The sequence below is a fragment of the Sebastes umbrosus genome, chromosome 2 (assembly GCF_015220745.1).
Source record: "Sebastes umbrosus isolate fSebUmb1 chromosome 2, fSebUmb1.pri, whole genome shotgun sequence".
NCBI classification, from domain to species: domain Eukaryota; kingdom Metazoa; phylum Chordata; class Actinopteri; order Perciformes; family Sebastidae; genus Sebastes; species Sebastes umbrosus.
The window spans coordinates 36,186,152-36,207,137 of NC_051270.1; the positions used below are offsets into that span (position 1 = coordinate 36,186,152).

A 20,986-nucleotide genomic window follows, 5' to 3' on the forward strand; every position below is an offset into this window, starting at 1 on the left:
TTAGGTAAAAAATGTTTAAACTGTAAACATAAACTGTGCTTAAATGTGTTGAGTAAAGAGCACTCTTATTCAGTTGATGTTGCCAACTTGTTTTTTTGTACAAGTTAACAGGACGAGCCAGGGTACTTTATGTGTTATGTATAAGAATCATACTAACTGAAGCAGCAGGCTTGTCGCAGCTCAGTTTGGTGAGCAATAAACAAAACTCAAGTCAGTCAAGGGATTACAATTCATCCTGAGAGGGACACAAATCATGGCATTTTAACAAATATTTGTTGAGACATTTAACTCATAAATGTCAACTTGAAGGTGGAGCTACAAGAAAAGTCAGAAGATTATCAATGACATACATAGACTGTGTAAAAAATCCAAATCTTGGCAGTGAGCTTTATTAGATTTATTAGAGGTTGCCGCTTGATGATAAACCGGTTGATATATTGGCATTGCTTACTTTTAAAGCTGCAGTAATTCACATTTTGTTTTGTCTTTTTAACAATGGATTATTACGTGCAATGTGAAAGGTGTCGCTCTGTTTCTCTGTTTCGCATCTGTTTTCAGAGGAAAAGCTCTGCTAACGGGCCAGTGTGTAGTATTTCCGCTGATCTATTAGCAGAAATGGAATATAATATTCATAACTATGTTTTCATTAGTGTATAATCACCTGAAAACAAGAATCAGGTGTTTTTGTTAGCTTAGAATGAGCATATCTACATAGGGAGCGGGTCCTCTTCACGGAGTCCCCCGTGTTGCTCCGCCATGTTTCTACGGTAGCCCAGAACAGGACAAACCAAACACTGGTTCTATGTAACCTTGAGGCCGCGGTAGTTCTCCGTCACGCTTGTGAAACTGCGGTAATGTGAGCCGCAGAGTGCAAAACTGTGGTAACGCCAGCCGCCAACCATATTGTTATTATGGTAAGGATGGCCTCTGAGCGAGATGAACAGCGTTACTTTAAAAAGGGAGGAGTGAGTGGAGGGTTATTCAGTTGGTTGCAATTTGCAACCACAGCACTAGATGCCACCAAATCTTACACACTGTCCCTTTAAAAGCAATGCAAATTTACTGAAAGCACATAACATTTATGTTGACATACTGGACATTACAGCCAAGTTTTTATTTGATTGCCCAAACCGGGCTTTCCTGGTCATATTTCCTTCCATTACTTATAGTCATTTCAAATTTAGTGTTTTATTTGTTTTCTATCAGCAGTGGCAATATACTGTATGCCACTTTATTGGATTGTACATACCTTTAATTTGAATCATGCGTGCCAAAGTTTGGCCTAGACTCACATTTAGCTGCAACCTAATCAACTCAGAGAGGAAACCCCACTAACATAATACCGTAGTAATCCTGCGGCCACACTAATCGCCTGTCTCATACGTAAACTGGAGCTTTGGGATTCCACAGGGTTAAAAAAAACAACAACACCTAAGAGTATGAGATGCCCATTTCAAGTCTGCCACTCCATCGCGGAGTATATACCCAAAGGCTTCAGGACTATGGACTGTTGAATCAGCAGCCAGCCAGCCATGGGGCAGACACAGCATACAGAGAACAGTGAGCAGATCGATGTCAAAGCAATTCAGGACATGTATAAAAAGTTTGTCATGGAGTGCCCAAGTGGACTACTTTTCCTGCACGAGTTCAAGCGTTTCTTCGGTGTGGACCCGACAGGGGAAGCGTCTGACTATGCGGAGAACATGTTTCGAGCTTTTGACCGAAATGGGGTGAGAGAGTAAAAGCTGTTACAGCCTGGCATACTGTACATCTTTACCAAAAAAATGTGACCCAAATATTCTCATTCAACCTATACCTTTCAGGACAATACAATTGATTTCCTTGAGTTTGTGGCAGCACTGAACCTTGTTTTCCGGGGAGACACGGAGCATAAACTGCGCTGGTCATTCAAGGTGTATGACAAAGACGGAAACGGCTATGTGGACAGGGACGAACTATGGTCAATAATCGATGTAAGTCATCCTATAAGTCAACTACAACAAAATGTCTTGTGGGTGTTGGATGCAACTGAAATACTGAGCTTAAAAAAGGGGATTTTACAGGAAGTTCCTCTTTTACAGAGTTTAGTTTCAAGTCCAAACTTGAGCAACAAATGACAACAGCTCCATGATATTTTCAACATCTTCATCTAGGGTACAATGTTTTCCCCTACTGTTCAGCAATACAGAACAGGCTGTGGACTTTGTCATCCTCTCGTTCACCCCATTCACTGTCACTCTCTAAAATGCCAAAAGCACTTCACTGTACTTGAAAGTTTTCTCAAAAGCCCCGAATCTTTAAAATACCTTCAACTCTGTGTCATTTCCCCTCAGTCTCTCTGACTGGTCAGCTACACATTCATTCTGTGATCTCTACTCAAGCATAGTAACTAAAATAGGTTTCAAGATTAGTTATGCTGATTACGCCAAATCCCTACCCTACCTATGTATGTTATGTAACTTAAAAATAGCACTTTTGCTGGCAGAAGTGAAAATAAGTCATCCTCAACATCTGTTGTTTTATGGTTTCAAAATGATGAAGACAGTTGGAGAACAATTAGATACAAAATAAGCTCTTTCTTGGCAACTATTATTTTTTTCCCTAATGATTTACTGATTTACTGGCCATACTGATGTCTCCAAATTATCTTGCAGTGTTGGTGCTAAGCTACATCATTTTATCATCAATCCGGTGGCTAGTTTCAGGTCTGACAGTGAATGTGAAAACATGTGCATTCTGGATTATCTAAACCACGATCGCTCAGGTTTAAGTCTGAACCAAAATATTCACTTTGTTTCTCTGCTGGATTCTATTTTTTTTCCATTGAGATAAAAGCTGTGTATTAAAATATGCACATGAAGGAAAGAAGGACCTGCTTTCTTTTTCCGACTACCAGTTTGGTATTGTGTTTTTTATCTGCCAATATGTCAATCTGTGTCTTTTCTATGATTAATTTCTCTTCATTTAAAGCAAAACATTATGCAAGGTCATAAATTTGCATACAGGTTTGCGCCAGTACAATCTTTGAACTCCAGATTTATAGGCGTCAATAGATATATAATGACAAATTGAACATAATGCTGTGGTAAAGTTATCCAGTTACATCATTGTTGAATATAAACGTCAATCTTCAGTTACTGACTGTATGCATCATCACTTGTAGTTCATGCTAAAAAAGGTGGTTGATATGACAATATTTTCTGTGTTATTAACATAAAATACAACATGTTTTATTTTTCTTTCCATCCAGAGCCTCTTCCGGATAAAGAAAGGCTCAAAAACGGACGTGAGTGACTCACAGCTTACAGTAGATGAGGTTGTGGATCGAATATTACTGGCCGTCGATAGTGATGGAGATGGTAAGCTTTTAATCACATGTCATGTTTTAATGATGGCATACCTAATAATAAGATTAGATTAGATTAGATTAGATTCAATGAATGAATGAAGGCACTTTTGGAGCAACTATCAACGGAATATTTTGTTGTATCAGAATATTTAATCCTGCTTCGACCTTTTTGTTCCACAGGTCATATTAACCTGGAGGAGTTCATTAGAGGGGCGCAGCAGGACCCATGGGTGCTCAACATGTTGAAGCTGGACATGAACCCTGCTGGATGGGTGCTGGAGCAGCGGCGAAGGAGTGCGCACTTCTGAAATGTCAAAGCACATAGGCCTTTCCCCGAAGGGAGAACAATCAATCCAGGCATTGAAAATGTATGAAATACATATTTTTTCAACTACAGTTAGAATTCACTTTGGATACTTCGTCAGCATAATGCAGTTTCATATTCACAGACTGTTCAGAACTGGCCATCAGATGGCTTTTAATAAATGAATAGCACTTAAAATCTTAAAATGTGGGACTATAACACACAGTACAAATGCACAGAAACATTTATAATTACTACTTTTTCTATTGTATACATCATGCTCTCCTTTCACTATTAAAACTATGATACTGGTTAAGCTTAAAGTAACAGTGTGTAGCATTGAGGGGGATCTATTGGCAGAAATGGAATATAATATTATGGGGTTTTTTTGTGAATTATCACCTGAAAACACAAATCGTTGTGTTTGCGTTACCTTAGAATGAGCTGTTTATATCTACATAGGGCGCGTGTCCTCTTCACAAACCCAGCCGCCATGTTTCTACTGTACCCCAGAATACCAAACACCGGCTCTAGATAGGGCCATTGGCGTTTTCACGTCGGCCACTATAGTTGTCCTACAAGCTCGGCACGCAGGAGAAGTTCAGTTCAGCTCAGTTGGTTGCATCTGCACACTGCACCTTTAATTATATTATCTTTAAATGCTATTAAAGCAACAATTTGTTTGTTTGCTTGTTTCAAAGTCCATATAATGTATCTATATATATTGCTTGCTAGCTCAAGTCACAGCCTTTTTGTTATAAAGTGTCATTATGTAAAGAGTGAATGATCACAACGGTTGCTTTTCTATTGTGGTGTTGTTGTTTTTTTACTATTGATAATTTTTGCCTTGTTTTTAAGCGAATAATAGCATTACCAGAAGACAATTACATCCTCATTGTGCATATTGAATTAAAGTCCATGCAGTAAAGTAATATTGTTTTACCTGATTGCTTTATTGTTTTTAAAAGCAGTTTTTTAAAACCTACCAATTCAAATTCAATAAAAACATTTTTAAAAAAGCATAAGTCATTGTCATGTCCTGCTTCCCAGTTATAAAAATGTGTGCTGGTATATATCTATATATATTTTTTTTCTTTTTTTTTTTTTTTACATTTATCTGAAATGCATGCTTAACTCTTTGTTAAGCCTCAGATACACTTCCTGCGTTCCGCATCCACAGACTTGTAGTACCAGTGTGGACAGTTCCACTCATACAGTACTACAAATGAGGGTCCGCGTCGGTCTGGCATTCCACACATGCATGCAAATTTCATGATCCACACTCCATTTCATCAGTTGGTAGCAGTAATGTACCATAATGTTGTTTCCCTGGAGTTTAACGCCATTTGGCGTATTCCTTTAAAGGCTAATTATATAAATGTGGGTAACACAACCTCTCTTCAAAACAAGCTTCTTCTTGGCTAACCAGCAAGAGGTGTAAGAGTGTGGAACAAAAGCATCCTTTCTAGGAAAAATGACGTCAATTTTGCCATACATGTGTATTGGGCTTTCAATTTCAGACATCTACAAATACATTTTTGGTATCCAGAATGAATATAAAAACTCCCATTTCAGATATCTACTATCTAATTCTACAATTGTTACTAACTGAATTGAGCCATTTGGACATATTGATATCTTTGTTGATATCCTGAACAGATAACTGCAATACATTTGTGGATATCTGAAATTGCATTTTTACTAGTCATAAGACTAGTTATGGATATCCGTAATTACATTTTACTAGTCACAATATATTTTGGATATTCAAAATTACATTATGGGTATCTGGAATGTTTTTTTTGAAATTTTGGATATCTGAGATTAAAGTTTTGACTAGTAACAATTGGATTATAGATATCTGAAATGGGAGTTTTTCTGGTAAGAATTAATTTGCAGATCTCTAGAATGTTTTTTTCTGGACTTGTGGACATGCGGACTCGTGGACACGCGGACGACACGCAGACACAGAAAGTATGAATTTGCCTTTAGAGGTGTTTTACGTCCTGTTCCCATCTAGAATCACATGAGCTATAGAGACCATACTGAACCTGCTGCAGTCAGTGGTGCAGCCCCCTCCTCCCTGTCACTCAGACCCATAAACCCCTGGGATTTACTCACGCAGTTATTCTAGCTCTACAGGTTTACCTCAGGTTCACCAGTCACACAGCAGATTAGTAACACGCACTGACGCAAAACTGAAGATGGAAAAAAAAAGTGGTCAACATTTTACAGAGCACACTAATACAGCCTGTGATTTACAGTGTCATTTTGTTGTTTCAAACAGTTACCGTTAAATACGTAATATAAAGTGTTGACTCTTCCATTTTTACGCTTTAATTACACAGTAAAAAAACAAATTAGTTGTACATAAACATAGTTTCTAGGAGACAGGGTTGCAACGAGTGATTAGTCTTTCACAGAAAACATGTTGACACATCCCGGCAGGGAAAGTATAGGTTTAAATAGTAAAACTAATGATGGCTGAATTCCGTTTAGCTGAATCCCCTTAAGCAGAAACACAAACAAACAAACAAACAGAGTAGTTAAGGTCAAGCACTTAATAAAGCATGACGTTACTATAGCAAGACCTCATCCACAAAGACTTAGTGTTTGACAAAATAGAGGAAAGATGATTACAGATTTTTAACAAGTGAAATAAATCAACAGCCACTAGACTAATAACCCGACAACAGCTGCAGAACAATTTAATACACCAATATTACATTTTCATATATCCACACACAAGAAAATCACCTCTAGTCACTATTATGAGTTATCATTTTAGTAAGTAATAGCGTGAGAGTACCTGTGACCCTGGGTCGCTAAAGGTTCAAAATGGGATCAGGCGTGTGGATTACTGATTTAAACTCAGCTTGTCAAAGACTTTGGCTAAAAATAAGCCTCTTGGTTGGGGTCAAGCATCACATGAATCAGTTATTACCCTCCACTCAGCTCTAGACCCCTGAGCTGTTGAAGAGACCGTCAACAGCGAGCCATGAAGTGGACACTGAACTAGTCGTTACAGGCAGGTTTAGGGATATGGCTTTACTAAACCATCTGCATTTATTTATTTATTTATAATACAAAATAATAATGTATTAGATTTAGCATGGGTCAAAATCAGCAAGTACAGGCACAGGACGAAGAACTGGAGTTGAACAACATCCAGGACCTCTACAGATCATTCATCACGGAGTGCCCGAGTGGATCTTTGTATCTGCACGAGTTCAAGAGGATGTTTGGAGTACATAATGGTACACCTGAATCCCAGTACATGGACAGCATCTTCCGAGCATTCGACATGAATCATGTGAGTTGAAAAAGCTGCTTTGAAGTAAAATGTTTCAGTCTTCAAATGAAAGTCCAAGCAATATATATGTCTTTGTAATTATAAGCACAAATCCCTTCTCTTAATCTGTCCAAGCATACATTCCATGTCATTTTTTCCCCCCCTGTTTTCAGGACAACACAATGGATTTTATAGAGTATGTGGCGGCGCTTAATCTTGTCCTGCGTGGAAAACTTGAAGATAAGCTGCGGTGGTCTTTCAAAGTGTTTGACAGCGATGAAAACGGTCGACTAGACAGAAATGAACTACGGAAGATTGTTAAGGTAAAAAAGTGTTGATATCATCAGATCACATTTTGTTAAAACAAGTGTTTGCCACTGAGGTATAACCTCAGTTCTCATGTGATTTTCAGAAGACCATCTTTTGTTTTTAATTATGTTTTTAAGCAGCAAATCCAGAAGTAATATTATGTATTGTGTTAAATGTGAAACTGTTTGTATAGACATAGTTGTAGTTGGTTATCATAATCATAATAATGTCCTTACTTTTAAGGACTTATATGAAAACAGTATTTTTCACCAACTTCAGCAATGAGTGTGCAAACCAAACTTGCATACTGACAGTCTAGCAGTCTAGCAGCTCTGTGAGGTTGTACTTAGGCAGTGGTGGCTTAGCTAAATGCTAACGTCAGCATGCTTACATGTTCAATGACAATGCTAACGTGCTGATATTTAACAGGTATAATGTTTACCATGATTGCCATCTTAGTTTAGCGTGTTAGCATGCTAACAATTACTAATGAGCACTAAATAGCACATGAGTAGAGCTGAGGCTGATGGGAATGATATTAGTTTTGCAGGTATTTGGTCATAAACCAAAGTATTGGACAAATTTAGCTATTGATGGCGCAAGATGAAATGTTGAGTGATTGCCTAAGTTATAACAATTGATCCTTTTGGGATCATGAATGTGTGAACATTTATGGTAATCCATCCAATAGATATTTCAGTCTGGAGTCTGGGCCAAAGTGGTGGACCAACCAACCAACCACCAGCATGGCTAAAAAAACACACAATCTGTTGAGATGATGGGAAGGTGACTAATTGCTGGAATTTTCTTTCAGATAATCTATAGGATAAAGAAAGGCTCTGTGTCAGATGAAACAGGAAAACAGAACCTCACTGCTGAGGAGGTGTGTGAGCGCATCTTTCAGGAGGTCGATGTAAACAGTGATGGTAGGTTGAAAGCAAACCAACAAAATCCTCAAACAAAATCCCTCAAAAATTTAGGCAATCGACATTTAGCCGTGAATAATTCCTTCAAATGTACTGTGCTTGTGGTGCAGGTCAGATTACGCTGGATGAGTTCGTCGAGGGGGCTCAGAGGAGTCCGTGGCTGCAGAACTTCCTGCAGCTTGATGTCAATCCATGCGGATGGGTCCAGAGGTACTTGTGTGACAGGAAACTCATGAGTGCCAAAGATTCCTGAAGGACTTAAATATCTTCAGATGATCCTGCCAAATGGAAAGGAACTGCATTGTGGACATACAGGAAAATCATAAAAACTTCCACCAGCAGTGTATGAGAAGACTCCTCATGCCTTCTCTGTGCAGTATAACCAACCAACATTGAGTTGACTCTTAAAACACTGTAAGAGAGAGAGCGAACAGGGACGGTTGTATCTGACAGAGCTAAAGGGGGACATGTGCCTCGGTATCGGATGCTGAGGGGCGGGACAAAGCGGTGGTATTGGCTGGGGGTTACACCCCTCACGTGGTGCCGAGAAGAGTCCCGGACACTGCAAAATAATAAGAAAAGAGAAAATACAGGCAGATACAGACACCAACACAGACGTCCAGTGGGTCATAAGTGATGCATGAGAGGAATTATTTTTGTATCGTCTATATATTGTTTTTTTTAGGGATATTTTTGCATATTATACCTTTAATATGATATGTGATTTTAGCCGAAATTAGACATTATGTAGAATATCACTTACTTTGTGGCCTGATATTGCTCTGAGTGTTTGTTCATAAATGATCTTATGAATCGTTTTAAAATATATGTTTGTATTTTTTAAATAAATACTCAATGGAACTGGTTATTTGTAGCATACGATGTGGTATGGAATTTTCCTAAGGCTACATTGGAAATGAAGAACCCTCATATGGAAACATGATTTACAGAAGCAGCTGGTTGAAAGGGGCACTACGGCAATTTAGAGCTGCACTTCCAATTTGGGAGGCTTGCAAGAGAGCGATTTCAAAGAAGGTCAAAATTGATAGAGCAGAGACATCCTTCATTTGGAATGAGTCAAGCTTCAAAACCATTCAATCCCATACTTCCCATAATGCAACTCCATAGAGGCCTTTGTTATGCCCTTCCTGACTGGTAAACAGTCATGTATTTTAAATTCCACACCCTGTTAATAAGTTGAAGTCTTCAAGCTTAAGCCCAGGTCACCCTGATGACATCATCAAAGTAATTTCCTCAGACTTCACATCATAAATGGTCTGAATTTATTTTTTCTGCTTTATTCTGCTAATTATGACAATATATATCCAAATAATTAGTGATATTAAAAGCTGCAATGTGTAGGACTTACAATTTCTTGCTTTGGCACCATCTGGTGGTAGTACTAAGAATGACACTGTGACATGCTGAGGGAGTGAAGGACTGCCGCATATGTGTCAGTTCTTACAAACAATAAGTTGTTATCTCAACATTCAATTAAAAAAATCAAAATGACAAAAATGATTTGATAAGAATGCTTAATAATTTTGTTAAGTTTGAAGAACATTACAATATGTGTTTAGATACAGGAAGTTTGGTAGAAAGCAATCCATCATTCAGATACTGAAAATAATTATCGCCACATGATTACATTTTTACTGTAGTTAGAATTTAGGAGATGTAACGAAAGTAAAGCACGGGGGAAATCGCTTTAGGAAGGGATCTCTTTGCAGCCAGTATTGACAGGAGGAATGATTACAGCAACTAATAACCCATTCAATGTACATATGGGCATGTAAGTACTGTCTTAAGATACACTTGAAAAATGTGAACCTATCTTTTTAAGTTTAGACAGCAGATCTCATCACAAATACTGGGTTCACTGCAGCCAAATAAGATAAAGTGTAAAATCAGAAGTGATCTAGGGTCTTGTCACCATGTGTCCTCTCATTCTTCAGATCATTCAGGCCTCCATTACCTATTGACCAATGGCTGAGCATATTGCATTATCATTATGTGGTATCGTAATATGCTGGGACATTGGGGATTTTGACTAAAATCAATCCAGACTTGGTGTTCACAGACCAGACTCAATCGAGTCTTAAGAATAAGCTTATTGATGAATTGATTTTCATACTACATACCATTAATAAATGATTTGTTGTAAAGGAGCTAAAACTTGCAAACACATTGGTTCTATGTTCCATAAAGAACTTCTACAAAACGTGAAGTTGTTCCATCTAGTGGCTCAATACATTAATCTTTTGTTGTCCTTTTTTTCACCTTTTGTTTTACTGTTGTTGCATTTATGTCTAACTACATAAGCTAGACTTGTGCTGATAATTATTATTATCATTATTTCATTATTGTCTATCTATTTCTGACAACCTCACCTTTCCAGCTGAATGAGCCTTCTTCAAACCCTGGACCATTTGCTGTGGAGCAACAGTGCCGACCATTGGCCACCAAAATGCCATGCGACTGTTCATTCCTGTACTTTTTTTTTCAATTGATGCTTTATCATTGATAACTTAACATAAAGTGCTACTCTTAAAACTATTAAAGGTTTACACACTGTATATACCACAAATGCTGTAAAAGCAAAACCACAATTCTGATTTATCCACATGTTGGCATTGGTCTTGTTATGTACTGGAGCAAACTGTTAAATCTTTAAAATGGGAAGTAATGAAAATTTTTGTATTTCACTTCCCTATCACTGTGGCGGGAGGTGGTGGTTTACGTCACTTGTGAGCTAAGCAGCTGACCTCTTTTTCACTCTTAACCCGCTTCCTGAGAACTCACTCAACAAGAAAACTGTGCCACACATATGAAGAAAATATTCAAAGAAGATGGACTCTCGATGTGGTAAGCAACCTAACATGTACTTTAAATGTTGTTAGAGGTTTGTAATTATTGTTAGGAATGTTGACATATCCGTCTGTGCACCATGTTATACTGAGAGATCTCTTAATTGTTCCATAATGCATACATCATCATGCTCGAGGTAAAGTATTTCCAGTGAGGTATTATGCCTTGAAAAATGTGATTTTTTACCATGAGAACAATATTAAAGAAGAATTACGATCAACATCAGAGTCTCAATAAATCTGTGCAGAGTTTTAGTGTAGAGTTCAACTTCTGGTGAACTTTAACAAACCACTGACATTTGAGGAAACAAAGAGTCCAAGCTATATTATTAGCTCTGTCACACCATTCAATATCATAAAATCCTGCTGTTGTTATCTCAACATTCAATTAAAAAATCAAAATGACAAAAATGATTTGATAAGAATGCTTAATAATTTTGTTAAGTTTGAAGAACATTACAATATGTGTTTAGATACAGGAAGTTTGGTAGAAAGCAATCCATCATTCAGATACTGAAAATAATAATAATGTAATCGCCACATGATTACATTTTTACTGTAGTTAGAATTTAGGAGAAAAAATCCTGCTGTGGTTTAGTGTATGAATACGTAGCTGCTTCACGACAGCGTAACTTGATGCAGAAGTAGAATGTGGAAGTAGAACGAACTGTGAATAAATTAACCAGTTAGCGACCAAGAGGAAATCCTTACCAAAAAGATGTTTATTCAAGTGTGCTATTAGTATACTTCTTTTAAACTTAAAATAAGAGAGTATACTTTCAGTTTACTTTTTGATGTACTTATCAGAGATATACTTAACAAAAGTATACAAAAGTATATTTGGCTCATACTGACAAGTATACAGAAAAGTCCAAGTGTACTTGGCTTATACTGACAAGCATACAGAAAAGTCTAAGTGTACTTGGCTCATACTGACAAGTATACAGAAAAGTATAAGTATACTTGGCTGATACTGACAAGTATACAGAAAGAGACCAAGTATACTTATACTGACAAGTATACAGAAAAGTCTAAGTATATTTATACTGACAAGTATACAGAAAAGTCTAAGTATACTTATACTGACAAGTATACAGAAAAGTCTAAGTATACTTGGCTTATAGGCCTACTTGTACTTAATCATTTGATTGAGATATACTTAATAAAAGTATAATGACGTATTCTTGCCTCACAGGCCTACAGAAAGGCATACTTGGCTTGTAGTTGTGCTTACTTTTTGATAGAGTAGCCTATTAAAGGGTGTAAGCATTCACTACGTCACCAAGGTTTCAGCACCAATTTTTTTTACGAGAACATGCAAGGGAATTTTGCTGTGTCAGTTTCTGGTATGACCGATCACAAACTCATCAACACATCAAGGGATATTCCAAAAAACATATTATCTGGATAACTTTTCTCAGAAAAACCACGAGACCCCTTAAACCTGGAGCATGTTCTGATGTAGAAATAGCTGTTCCTGGTTTTATTTGCGAGATACACTTTCCCAGACAACTTGGTAAACCTGCATTTTGAAACAGTGTCCATATCTTGCATACTGTTAGTGATTGAAAGTAACTAAGTACATCAACTCAAGTCCTGTAGGTCTACATTGAAACTAAAAGTACAATTTTGAGGTACCAGTTCTTTACGTGGGTATTTCCATTTTCTGCTATTTTATACTTCTACTCCACTATATATTGTAATTTTTTTTTACTTCACTACATTTATTTGAGAACGTTAATTACTTCCAGACTCAGATCAATAAATAACTATGATATTGTAAGACATTCTCACACCCAACTCGTCAAATACGGCAGCTTGTCAGTTTTGTGCTTGTCAGGGATGGCGTGTCAGTTTCTGATCGTTACATGCATAGCCTTTTTTCAAAATAAACTTCTGTGTTCAGATTTTATTGTATCAATGAGACTTTATTGACTCCCAGGGGGAAGTTCACAAGCTACCAAGTATTATATAAATTATAATCCATTAATATAATATACACACATTCTGCATAATGAGTACATTTATTTTTGGTATTTTAAGTATATTTTGGTGTTAATACTGTTGTACTTTTACTTAAGTCAAATTTTAAATGCAGGACTTTTACTTGTAACAGAGTATTTGTACACTGTGGTATTACTACTTTTACTTAAGTAAATCACTGTAAACCTACTCATTCATAACACAGGAATCAGTTGGGAGGAATTGGACCTGTCAGGACAAAAACTGAAGTCCCTTCCTCAGGCTCTTCAAACGCATGCTAGCAGCGTGGATCTGCAGAGGAACAAACTGAAACGGGTCACCGGCATCTCCAGATTCACCCACCTGACGGAGCTTAATCTCTCCAGGAACAAGATCATGGAGTTTTCTCCAGAAATGCACAACCTGCACAAACTAGAGATACTCTACATGAACCAGAACAACATCAGAGCCATTCCAGAGGGAATCTTCCCACATCTTAGGAGGTTAAAGTTCCTAAAACTCAGCACCAATCGCTTGGCCAAGCTTCCTCCAGATATAAACCAATGCACCAGTATCACACACCTGGACCTTTCCAAGAACTGCCTGCAAAACATCGAACCACTAGTTGGTCTCCCAAAACTGAAGGAGCTTTTGGTTGAGAGGAACCAACTTACCGAGCTCCCGTCCAAGCTCTTCCAGAACGGTAGCTGTGAGCTGACCGTGTGCAAGGCCATGGGCAACCCACTTAGGTGCCCTCCAGAGGAGGTCTGTGCTGGAGGAGTCATGGACATCCAGAGCTACTTCCGTCAAATGGAGGAGAACCCAAACACACGCAGTGGGTGGACAGTCAAGACCATGTTCCTGGGCTCCTCCATGGCAGGGAAGTCCACACTCTGCCGCAGCCTGAGGGAAGGGAAGCCCGTGGCGGTGGCAGTGGAGGACCGGACTGAGGGAATCGAGATCAGTCAACTGTACGCGCAGGAAGTCCGTTTCCTTTTCTGGGACTTTGCAGGGCAAGAGGAGTATTACCTGACACACCATGTCTTCATCACACCACGGGCCCTTGTTATCCTTACTTTTGATTTAGCCAGGTGAGCAAATCTAACTATTTTGATTACTCATCTTTTATGCAGCCTGTTCGAACGAAAAGTCGTGGAAATGCCAGGATAATGCGCAAAGCGTTTAGCGTGCGATAAGTATGTCTTTCTTGATTTACGCATGTCATTTGTACACCATGTATCCTGTACTGATTGAAATATAAACGCATCTGAGTATAAATTGTACTGTAAGAATGAGTGATGTAGTATAAAAAGCAAGAAAGACTACTTATGGTGGTTGGGTGGGGCGGTTGATGGGTGCAACAAACACCAGACTTTTAACCAGGAAACCCCGTGTTCGAGACCGTTGTTGACCGCTGGCTTTTTTAGTAAGTTACTTTAGTGACGAATGTCACGTGTATTTTATTGATGTTTGTGACATGTTTTCCCTAGCTGTGTTAAGTTGTGTCTGTATGTGTTTTACTTAGTTAACCCTAACCCTAACCCTTTAAAACCCAACCATGACATTTTCCCCTACCCTAACTAAGTGGTTTTCTTGCCTGAACCTATTTGCAGACGTTTGCGCGGGGAACAAATGACACGCAAAGCGGCTAAAATGCGTACTCATGACACAATAAATGTCTGTGTAACATTGTGGTGTTTATACGCCTTCCCGTGAGACCAGGTTGCTTTTAAGACAGTGATTCCCAGTCCCAGCCATGTTAGCGGCATGGCTCTGGGTTTGGCAATGTTGGTTTGTTGGTCAGTCCACCTCTTTGGTCCACACTAAAATATCTCAACAATCACAATCACTATCTCACTTGTTTATCTTTTCAGGTTGTAGAGGTTGTGAGCCCATATTAAAATTATTTGATTGTGGTTTTTCAATCAGCTACAGCATTGTAGACCCACATTCTTTCAAAGACCAACTGTGGTTCTGGATAAACAACATACAGCTGCGTGTGCCAGACTCAGTGGTCCTGCTGGTGGGAACACACTGCGACCAGTGCAGAGACCAGGAGGAGGTGATGGAGAAGAAGGAAGACATTGAGGAGAAGGTAGAAATTATGTTGGCAAAGAGGAAGACGGTTTTAAAACACCTGAAGAAAAATCTGGAAGAAAACATGGATGTCTCTCTCTTTACGGACCAGCTAGATGAGCTGGATTGCCTTTTGGAATACAATTTGAAGGTACTGATTAACTGAGGTCTTATTTTTGTTTGCTTTGTCATTATTTTTTTCTCTATCAGACTTGCCTCTAAAAAAATGTTTGAAAAAAATTCTATGTAGGTGTGTATTGAAAACGTTTTTTGGTAGTTTTGTAAGTAGAGAAACTTTCTCCTGCACTAACATTTATGTTTTTCAAATAATTTCAAGAAAAGCACTATGAGACTCCCTTAGTGGATGAATTGTGACACTGTATAGGTTTTCTTGCCTTCACAGCTGCCCTTAAACTTCCTTTTAGGTTCTAGATCTTGTAACCCTTGACTGCACAAGGGCTGAGGATATTGCAAAACTCAGAAGTCACATTTTGACGTGCATTCAATCAGAGAGTGTGTTTCTGTGCTCTGAGAGCATCTTACCAAAAAGCTATGAAGCGGTGGAGCAAGCCATTCATACACTTGTGGCGCAAGAAGAAATTCCCCAACATGGTACGTCAATTTTGAACTCCCAAGGGCGATATGCTTTATTTACAGTAAAGAAACTTCTTATTGATTGATTTTTCAGGTATTATTCTACTTGAAGAACTGGGTGATTTAATTCTAAACCATGTTGAAATGAGCAGAGAGAGTCTCCACTCCATCTTGCAATTCCTCTTGAGATATCTGCATCGGATTGGGGTGATCGTTTGGTACGAAGACATCAGTGTACTCAGTGACAGAGTTTTTATTCAGCCTTCCTTCCTCATCTCAATGTTCAAGGTCAGCACCGGCTTTCCGTTTCATTAGATAAATATACCCATATAATTTCAGATCCCAAATATACACTACCCTGTTTTAACAACCCTTTAACTCAAAAAAGTCAAACCATCTTGGTAATCCATCATGTGTAAACTCTTTTTATCCCTTTACCTACAGTAAGTATGTTTACATGGTTCACAAACCATATTTTCACTCTCCTCGCCTCTTTCCGTGAATGCAGACTATCGTGCGACATGACCTGGTGCAGCAGCTGGAGGGGGTCTCCAGAGACCTTCTCATGCAGGAGGGGGCTCTGGTGAAACAGAAGTTCACCTGGGTGGATGACTTGAGGTGCAGAGGCACCCTACACAATGCAGCCATGCGCATCTTGATGCGCCGAGAGTTAGAGAAACTGGATGTGGATGACGATGACTTGGTCGGAGAGGTGGTGGGGACCAAAAGGGAGGAAGGCATAATACTCACCCTACTGCAGCATTTTGAGGTCTGCCTCCCCGCTTTTGTCGGGAACTACCTGAACCCCCAAGCACCAGAGTTCGTCCCTGGCGGAAAGCAGTGGGAGTCTGCCGGGGAGGCCAAGAGAGATCCAGATGGAGCCTGTCTCTTCCCCATCTACCTGAAGGACGACCTCGTAGTCTGCCACAAGTGGGGTGAGGACAAGCAAGATGACCTCAGTGTCCACGTGTACTTCCTTCCTGAGATTCCTCATGGCTTCTTCCACAGGTAGCAGAGCTTTCTTTCTTTTCATCATTTGACATTGTGTATGTTTGTGTACATTCTGTGTTTCTCACCAAAATGTATTGTATATCCTTGAGGCCTAACACATGCTGAAGAAGGGATGTCCCAATCAAGTTTTTATGGCCCCGCACCTGATCCTAGTATTTTGATATTGGGTATCTGTTGATACAGAGCTGATCCAATACTTATATTTACGCAAATGTTGATTAAATATGTGTCTGACGCGTTGAAATGACAGCTGCAGCCTATTTTATCTGACACATCCCATTTTTTTCTTCTTGATCCAAATACTGAATGTCCTGAACTGGGAGAATGTGACTCTTGGAATTGACATGACGTGACTTACAGCTGAACTTTAGTTCAGACTTTTGTAAAGGAACAATAGCCCAGTCACCAGGAAAACAGTTTGGTATTGTACGTTTCTGCAAACCACCAACCGATACGTTGAATGTGGACGTTTTTTTTTTTTTTTTTATATGGGCATTTTTACTTTCGGTCAGAGCCAGAGAAGTTTTACAACAAGCGACGTGCAGAGCATGTGATGTAATATATGGAGCGACCGTTGTTGAAAGTTACATGGTGTAATAACGAGTATAAAGAGCGAGAAAGTCCTCTAAGGGTGGGACAGGTGGTGGATGAGCCAAACAAACACAGGACTTTCACCAAGGATTCTATTGATTGTGTCCCGTATGAAACCAAAAATAAACATTGAGTTTACAATTATTACGTGATGTTGTTGTACTTGTTACGTAAGGAAGTCCACTAAAGATTGCTATTTATTTACGGTAGTTACAGTTGTTACACAACGTTGTTTCGTTATGACTTTAACTAAGTAGTTTTGCTGTCTGAATCTAACCAATCATTTCACAACGTTAACCACGTGGCATTATGTGTTTCTGCAAGCATGATACGAGCTGATATGAAATGTGTTTATGGAATATACTTTGGTTGAAACGTCGTCATTCAACATATCCCATGGTTGAAAAAAGGCATAAATGTACAATACAAACAAACAATTTAAATTTTGCTTATTTTTTTCAATACTTTTGTCACCAATAAACTTCCATATGCTGCCTGTATCTATTGTATGTACCATCAGAGTGATCATCAAGACGTGCTCCCTGTACCCGGCTCACTGGGTGGGGAGAGAACAGTGTCTTCTCTGCTGTGGAAACAGACTGGCTCTGGTGAGACAGAAGAATGAAGATGAAGATCCGTTCATAGAGATACGCTGCAGGAGACCAGAGAAGGATGAGGGTAAAAAATCTACGATCACTCTTTCATAATAAAGAGTCCAAATGCTCTGCACAGCACAGAACGTTGTTTTCTCTCCTCAGAGTTTCGTCAGTTGTGGGATCTGATCTTGGCGGTGATGTCCAAGTTGTTTGTGCTGTCCAGGCAGTGGCCAGGACTGACTCAGCAGGTGCACACACCCTGTCCAGAGAGAGGCTGTCCACACTACTTCACCTGGAGGGACTGGCAGGAGCTCCACAACGCTGACTTCTACAACATGTAAGTGTTCCTCAGGTAGGGTAAGCTACAGTATGCCCGTTTCCCTGGTATTCTTTCAAAAACCCAGAACATTATTTAGAACAGTATCTTTGGCCATACCACCCAACATGTTCTCATCCCAACTCGTCACATACTGACGCTTTGTCAGACCCCTCTGCGTCACTTTACGGTCGCAGTAAACACATGCTTAATGTTGTGAATTTAACAAAAACACTTGCTTAGCCATTATAGTTAGGTTTAGGCAAAAACAACATGGTTGGGCTTAAAACTACTATGTTTTACAGTGAAAATGTGACTGGACGTTGTGAACACGGGACACAAACAAACAGCTGAATGTAAAGTGAAAGTGGAACGTAAGTCACGGGACACGAACAGCGGTCTCCTGCATGAAGGCCTTGTGTTGTTGGACCCATTCACCTCCCCTCCCGCCCTGTGTGTCTCTTTCTCTTTTTAAACTACATTACCACTGTGTGTTTACTGTTGCCGCGGATGGGTATACATGGTAGATAATGGAAAGCTCGGTTCGTCTCCTACCGCTGTAAAAGGCACCCTTTCGCGTGTCGAACGCCAATGGTTGTGACAAAGCGCCGGTATTTGATGCCCTGGGAATAAGAATGGGCTGTTTGTACCCATTTACAGAGTATCAGTGATATCAGTGAGGTGAGGTGCCTGCACAGAGCCCAAAGGATATTTAAAGACAATAACCACCCCAGAAAAAGCCTGTTCACCCTGCTGCTGCCGCCTGGCACAGATACAGAAGTATCCGCTGTCGTACCACGAGACAACAGAGCAGCTTCTTCATCTACTTATCCTCTATACTCCACCATAAAATTGTTTTGTTTTGTTTTTTTTTCTTGTATAGCATGTAGGGACTACAAGTTGCATTTCGTTTTGCATTGCTGGGTTGTAGAATGACAATAAATGAACATTGAACCTTTAAAATTAAACGTGACACATCAACATGCTTATTTTGTATCACACAAGAAAAAATATGAACATGTTTATTCTGTATGGGAATAGAAAATAACAATAAGTATAGATAAATGTGCCTGATAATTTTGTTGATGCACTGACGTCAGTTCTGGCTTCGATCTTTAGATAAAGAGGAGTCACAACCAGGTCGGTTGAAAATGTTTTTGATTGTGAAGAGAATGCAATGTTTTTGATCCAGATGGCATTCTGGATTATACCTTCAAAACTGGGTTTTTGAAAGATGGCAAGAATATATATCTTAGAAAAGTGAAGGCTTAGCTCTGTGACTTGAATGTAATGATAATAGATAAGAGGCAGAAACTAGAGCTTTTCAAAAAAAGTTTCCAAAGGGGATACATTTTAAAATGCTGAAAAGATATCCAAGGTTTTGTGAAAAACTTTTTATGACAATTGTCAAATATATTTCCATCTGCCAGCAATGTTAAGAATCCAACTGTCTGGGGCCTCTAACTCCCACTTTCATTGCTTATTTAATGTATTGTGTTTTGATTCAGTCAGACACCAAATGTTGACTCTATCATGCCCTTCTGTTTCCGTTGTCAGCAATACAAATAGGATTTGGTTAAAGGCTTCAATGCTAACTGTTGAGAATTTACTGTTTGTTAGCTGCTGACAGGTAGCATTTATGACTCAGGTTGACTTGTGTCTCAAGCAAAGGCAACATGGTCCCACCTTTCATACTTTATCTGTTTTAATAGTGTGAAGGAGGAGAAACTAGTTTGCCAGGGAGGCCACACACGACGGACGGAGCTGATTTTTCCAAGAGGTAAAGAAATATCTGCGTCAATATGTGAGGTTAAGGCGAAAGTTTTATTTCGAATTAATTGACAATGTGTTCTCACGTCAATTCCCATGTTGCAGTGAGGCGTTTGATGACACAGCCCAACGAAGATGACTCCAAATGAGAAACGTCACGTGACCACATAATTCTGCAATGGCAACAACTATGACAGACTTAATTTTGTCATTCTTGTGAAAATAAATAAATATGTTAAAAGTTTATGTGGCAGCTTGATTTTTTGTCTTGTAGTCGATTTGGTGTTGCAGAAAATGCTGCTTGTATTTCATTGCACCACTGATATGATTATCATAAAAACATGTGTTGTTGTAACAGATGTCAAGAATTCACAACATCCTGGGATGCCAGATATTCTTTTATCATCGGCTCAGCGAATCCCAGGTGTCCTGTACCCGTTTTGTCTTAACGTTGCTTTCAAATGCTGTCAAAAATATCCCTATTACATGTTGACTACATGTCAACTCATCAACTGATGGAGACGTCACTTCTGAGGCCAGGATGTCACATTACCCAAAAATATGTTTCCTTCATTTCTTCTTCTTTGCTTCTCTTCCTTGTACCTTAGGGAGGGGGGGGGGCATAAGTAAGAGAAATGAGGAAACATTTAAAGGAACAGTGTGTAGCATTAAGGGGGATCTATTGTGCAGAAATGGAATATAATATTAATAAGTATGTTTTCTTTAATGTATAATCACCTGAAAATAAGAATTGTTGTGCTTTCGTTACCTACCTCTCTGCCATGTTTCTACAGTAGCCCAGAATGGACAAACCAAACTTCTCCCGCCCTCTCTCGCTTCTCTCTCTTGCTTCACCACTCACTTCCCATGTACACACACATTCTGCCCTCTGGCTCTGCTCCAGATGGCTCTAGAGATGGGCATTCGCGTTTTCCAACATGCTTGACCCACTGTAGAGGCTTCAGTTGGTTGTAATCTCCTCACCTCGCCGCTAGATACCGCCAGATCCCACTCACTGGACCT

The 20,986-nt window shown here is 39.2% G+C and overlaps 3 protein-coding genes across 3 annotated transcripts; all 3 read left to right on the forward strand.

The window, feature by feature from the left end:
• The first annotated feature begins 1,492 nt into the window (after positions 1 to 1,492).
• Positions 1,493 to 4,277, forward strand: LOC119477737 (guanylyl cyclase-activating protein 2-like). The gene is made up of 4 exons (XM_037751842.1): positions 1,493 to 1,730; positions 1,824 to 1,973; positions 3,251 to 3,359; positions 3,530 to 4,277. The coding sequence occupies exons 1-4, from the start codon at positions 1,533 to 1,535 to the stop codon at positions 3,655 to 3,657; spliced, it is 585 nt and encodes a 194-aa protein (XP_037607770.1). The 5' UTR covers positions 1,493 to 1,532; the 3' UTR covers positions 3,658 to 4,277.
• A 2,342-nt stretch (positions 4,278 to 6,619) lies between these two features.
• Positions 6,620 to 9,046, forward strand: LOC119477490 (guanylyl cyclase-activating protein 2-like). The gene is made up of 4 exons (XM_037751588.1): positions 6,620 to 6,966; positions 7,119 to 7,268; positions 8,069 to 8,180; positions 8,291 to 9,046. The coding sequence occupies exons 1-4, from the start codon at positions 6,766 to 6,768 to the stop codon at positions 8,431 to 8,433; spliced, it is 606 nt and encodes a 201-aa protein (XP_037607516.1). The 5' UTR covers positions 6,620 to 6,765; the 3' UTR covers positions 8,434 to 9,046.
• A 1,894-nt stretch (positions 9,047 to 10,940) lies between these two features.
• si:ch211-210p4.6 (malignant fibrous histiocytoma-amplified sequence 1 homolog) lies at positions 10,941 to 20,207 on the forward strand. Its single transcript, XM_037789097.1, has 10 exons — positions 10,941 to 11,045; positions 13,236 to 14,100; positions 14,939 to 15,236; positions 15,511 to 15,697; positions 15,774 to 15,967; positions 16,188 to 16,687; positions 17,802 to 17,959; positions 18,040 to 18,214; positions 19,906 to 19,973; positions 20,069 to 20,207. The coding sequence occupies exons 1-10, from the start codon at positions 11,030 to 11,032 to the stop codon at positions 20,110 to 20,112; spliced, it is 2,505 nt and encodes an 834-aa protein (XP_037645025.1). The 5' UTR covers positions 10,941 to 11,029; the 3' UTR covers positions 20,113 to 20,207.
• The last annotated feature ends 779 nt before the right edge of the window (positions 20,208 to 20,986 follow it).

Excerpts from the sequence above, each read along its gene's own strand:
- LOC119477737 (XM_037751842.1), top strand. The coding sequence starts at position 1,533 with ATGGGGCAGACACAGCATACAGAGAACAGTGAGCAGATCGATGTCAAA. Across the intron at positions 1,974-3,250 it reads AACTATGGTCAATAATCGAT|AGCCTCTTCCGGATAAAGAA; the intron begins GTAAGTCATCCT and ends CTTTCCATCCAG. Across the intron at positions 3,360-3,529 it reads CGTCGATAGTGATGGAGATG|GTCATATTAACCTGGAGGAG; the intron begins GTAAGCTTTTAA and ends TTTGTTCCACAG.
- LOC119477490 (XM_037751588.1), top strand. The coding sequence starts at position 6,766 with ATGGGTCAAAATCAGCAAGTACAGGCACAGGACGAAGAACTGGAGTTG. Across the intron at positions 6,967-7,118 it reads GAGCATTCGACATGAATCAT|GACAACACAATGGATTTTAT; the intron begins GTGAGTTGAAAA and ends CCCTGTTTTCAG. Across the intron at positions 7,269-8,068 it reads AACTACGGAAGATTGTTAAG|ATAATCTATAGGATAAAGAA; the intron begins GTAAAAAAGTGT and ends ATTTTCTTTCAG.
- si:ch211-210p4.6 (XM_037789097.1), top strand. Across the intron at positions 17,960-18,039 it reads GAGACCAGAGAAGGATGAGG|AGTTTCGTCAGTTGTGGGAT; the intron begins GTAAAAAATCTA and ends TTCTCTCCTCAG. Across the intron at positions 18,215-19,905 it reads AACGCTGACTTCTACAACAT|TGTGAAGGAGGAGAAACTAG; the intron begins GTAAGTGTTCCT and ends CTGTTTTAATAG.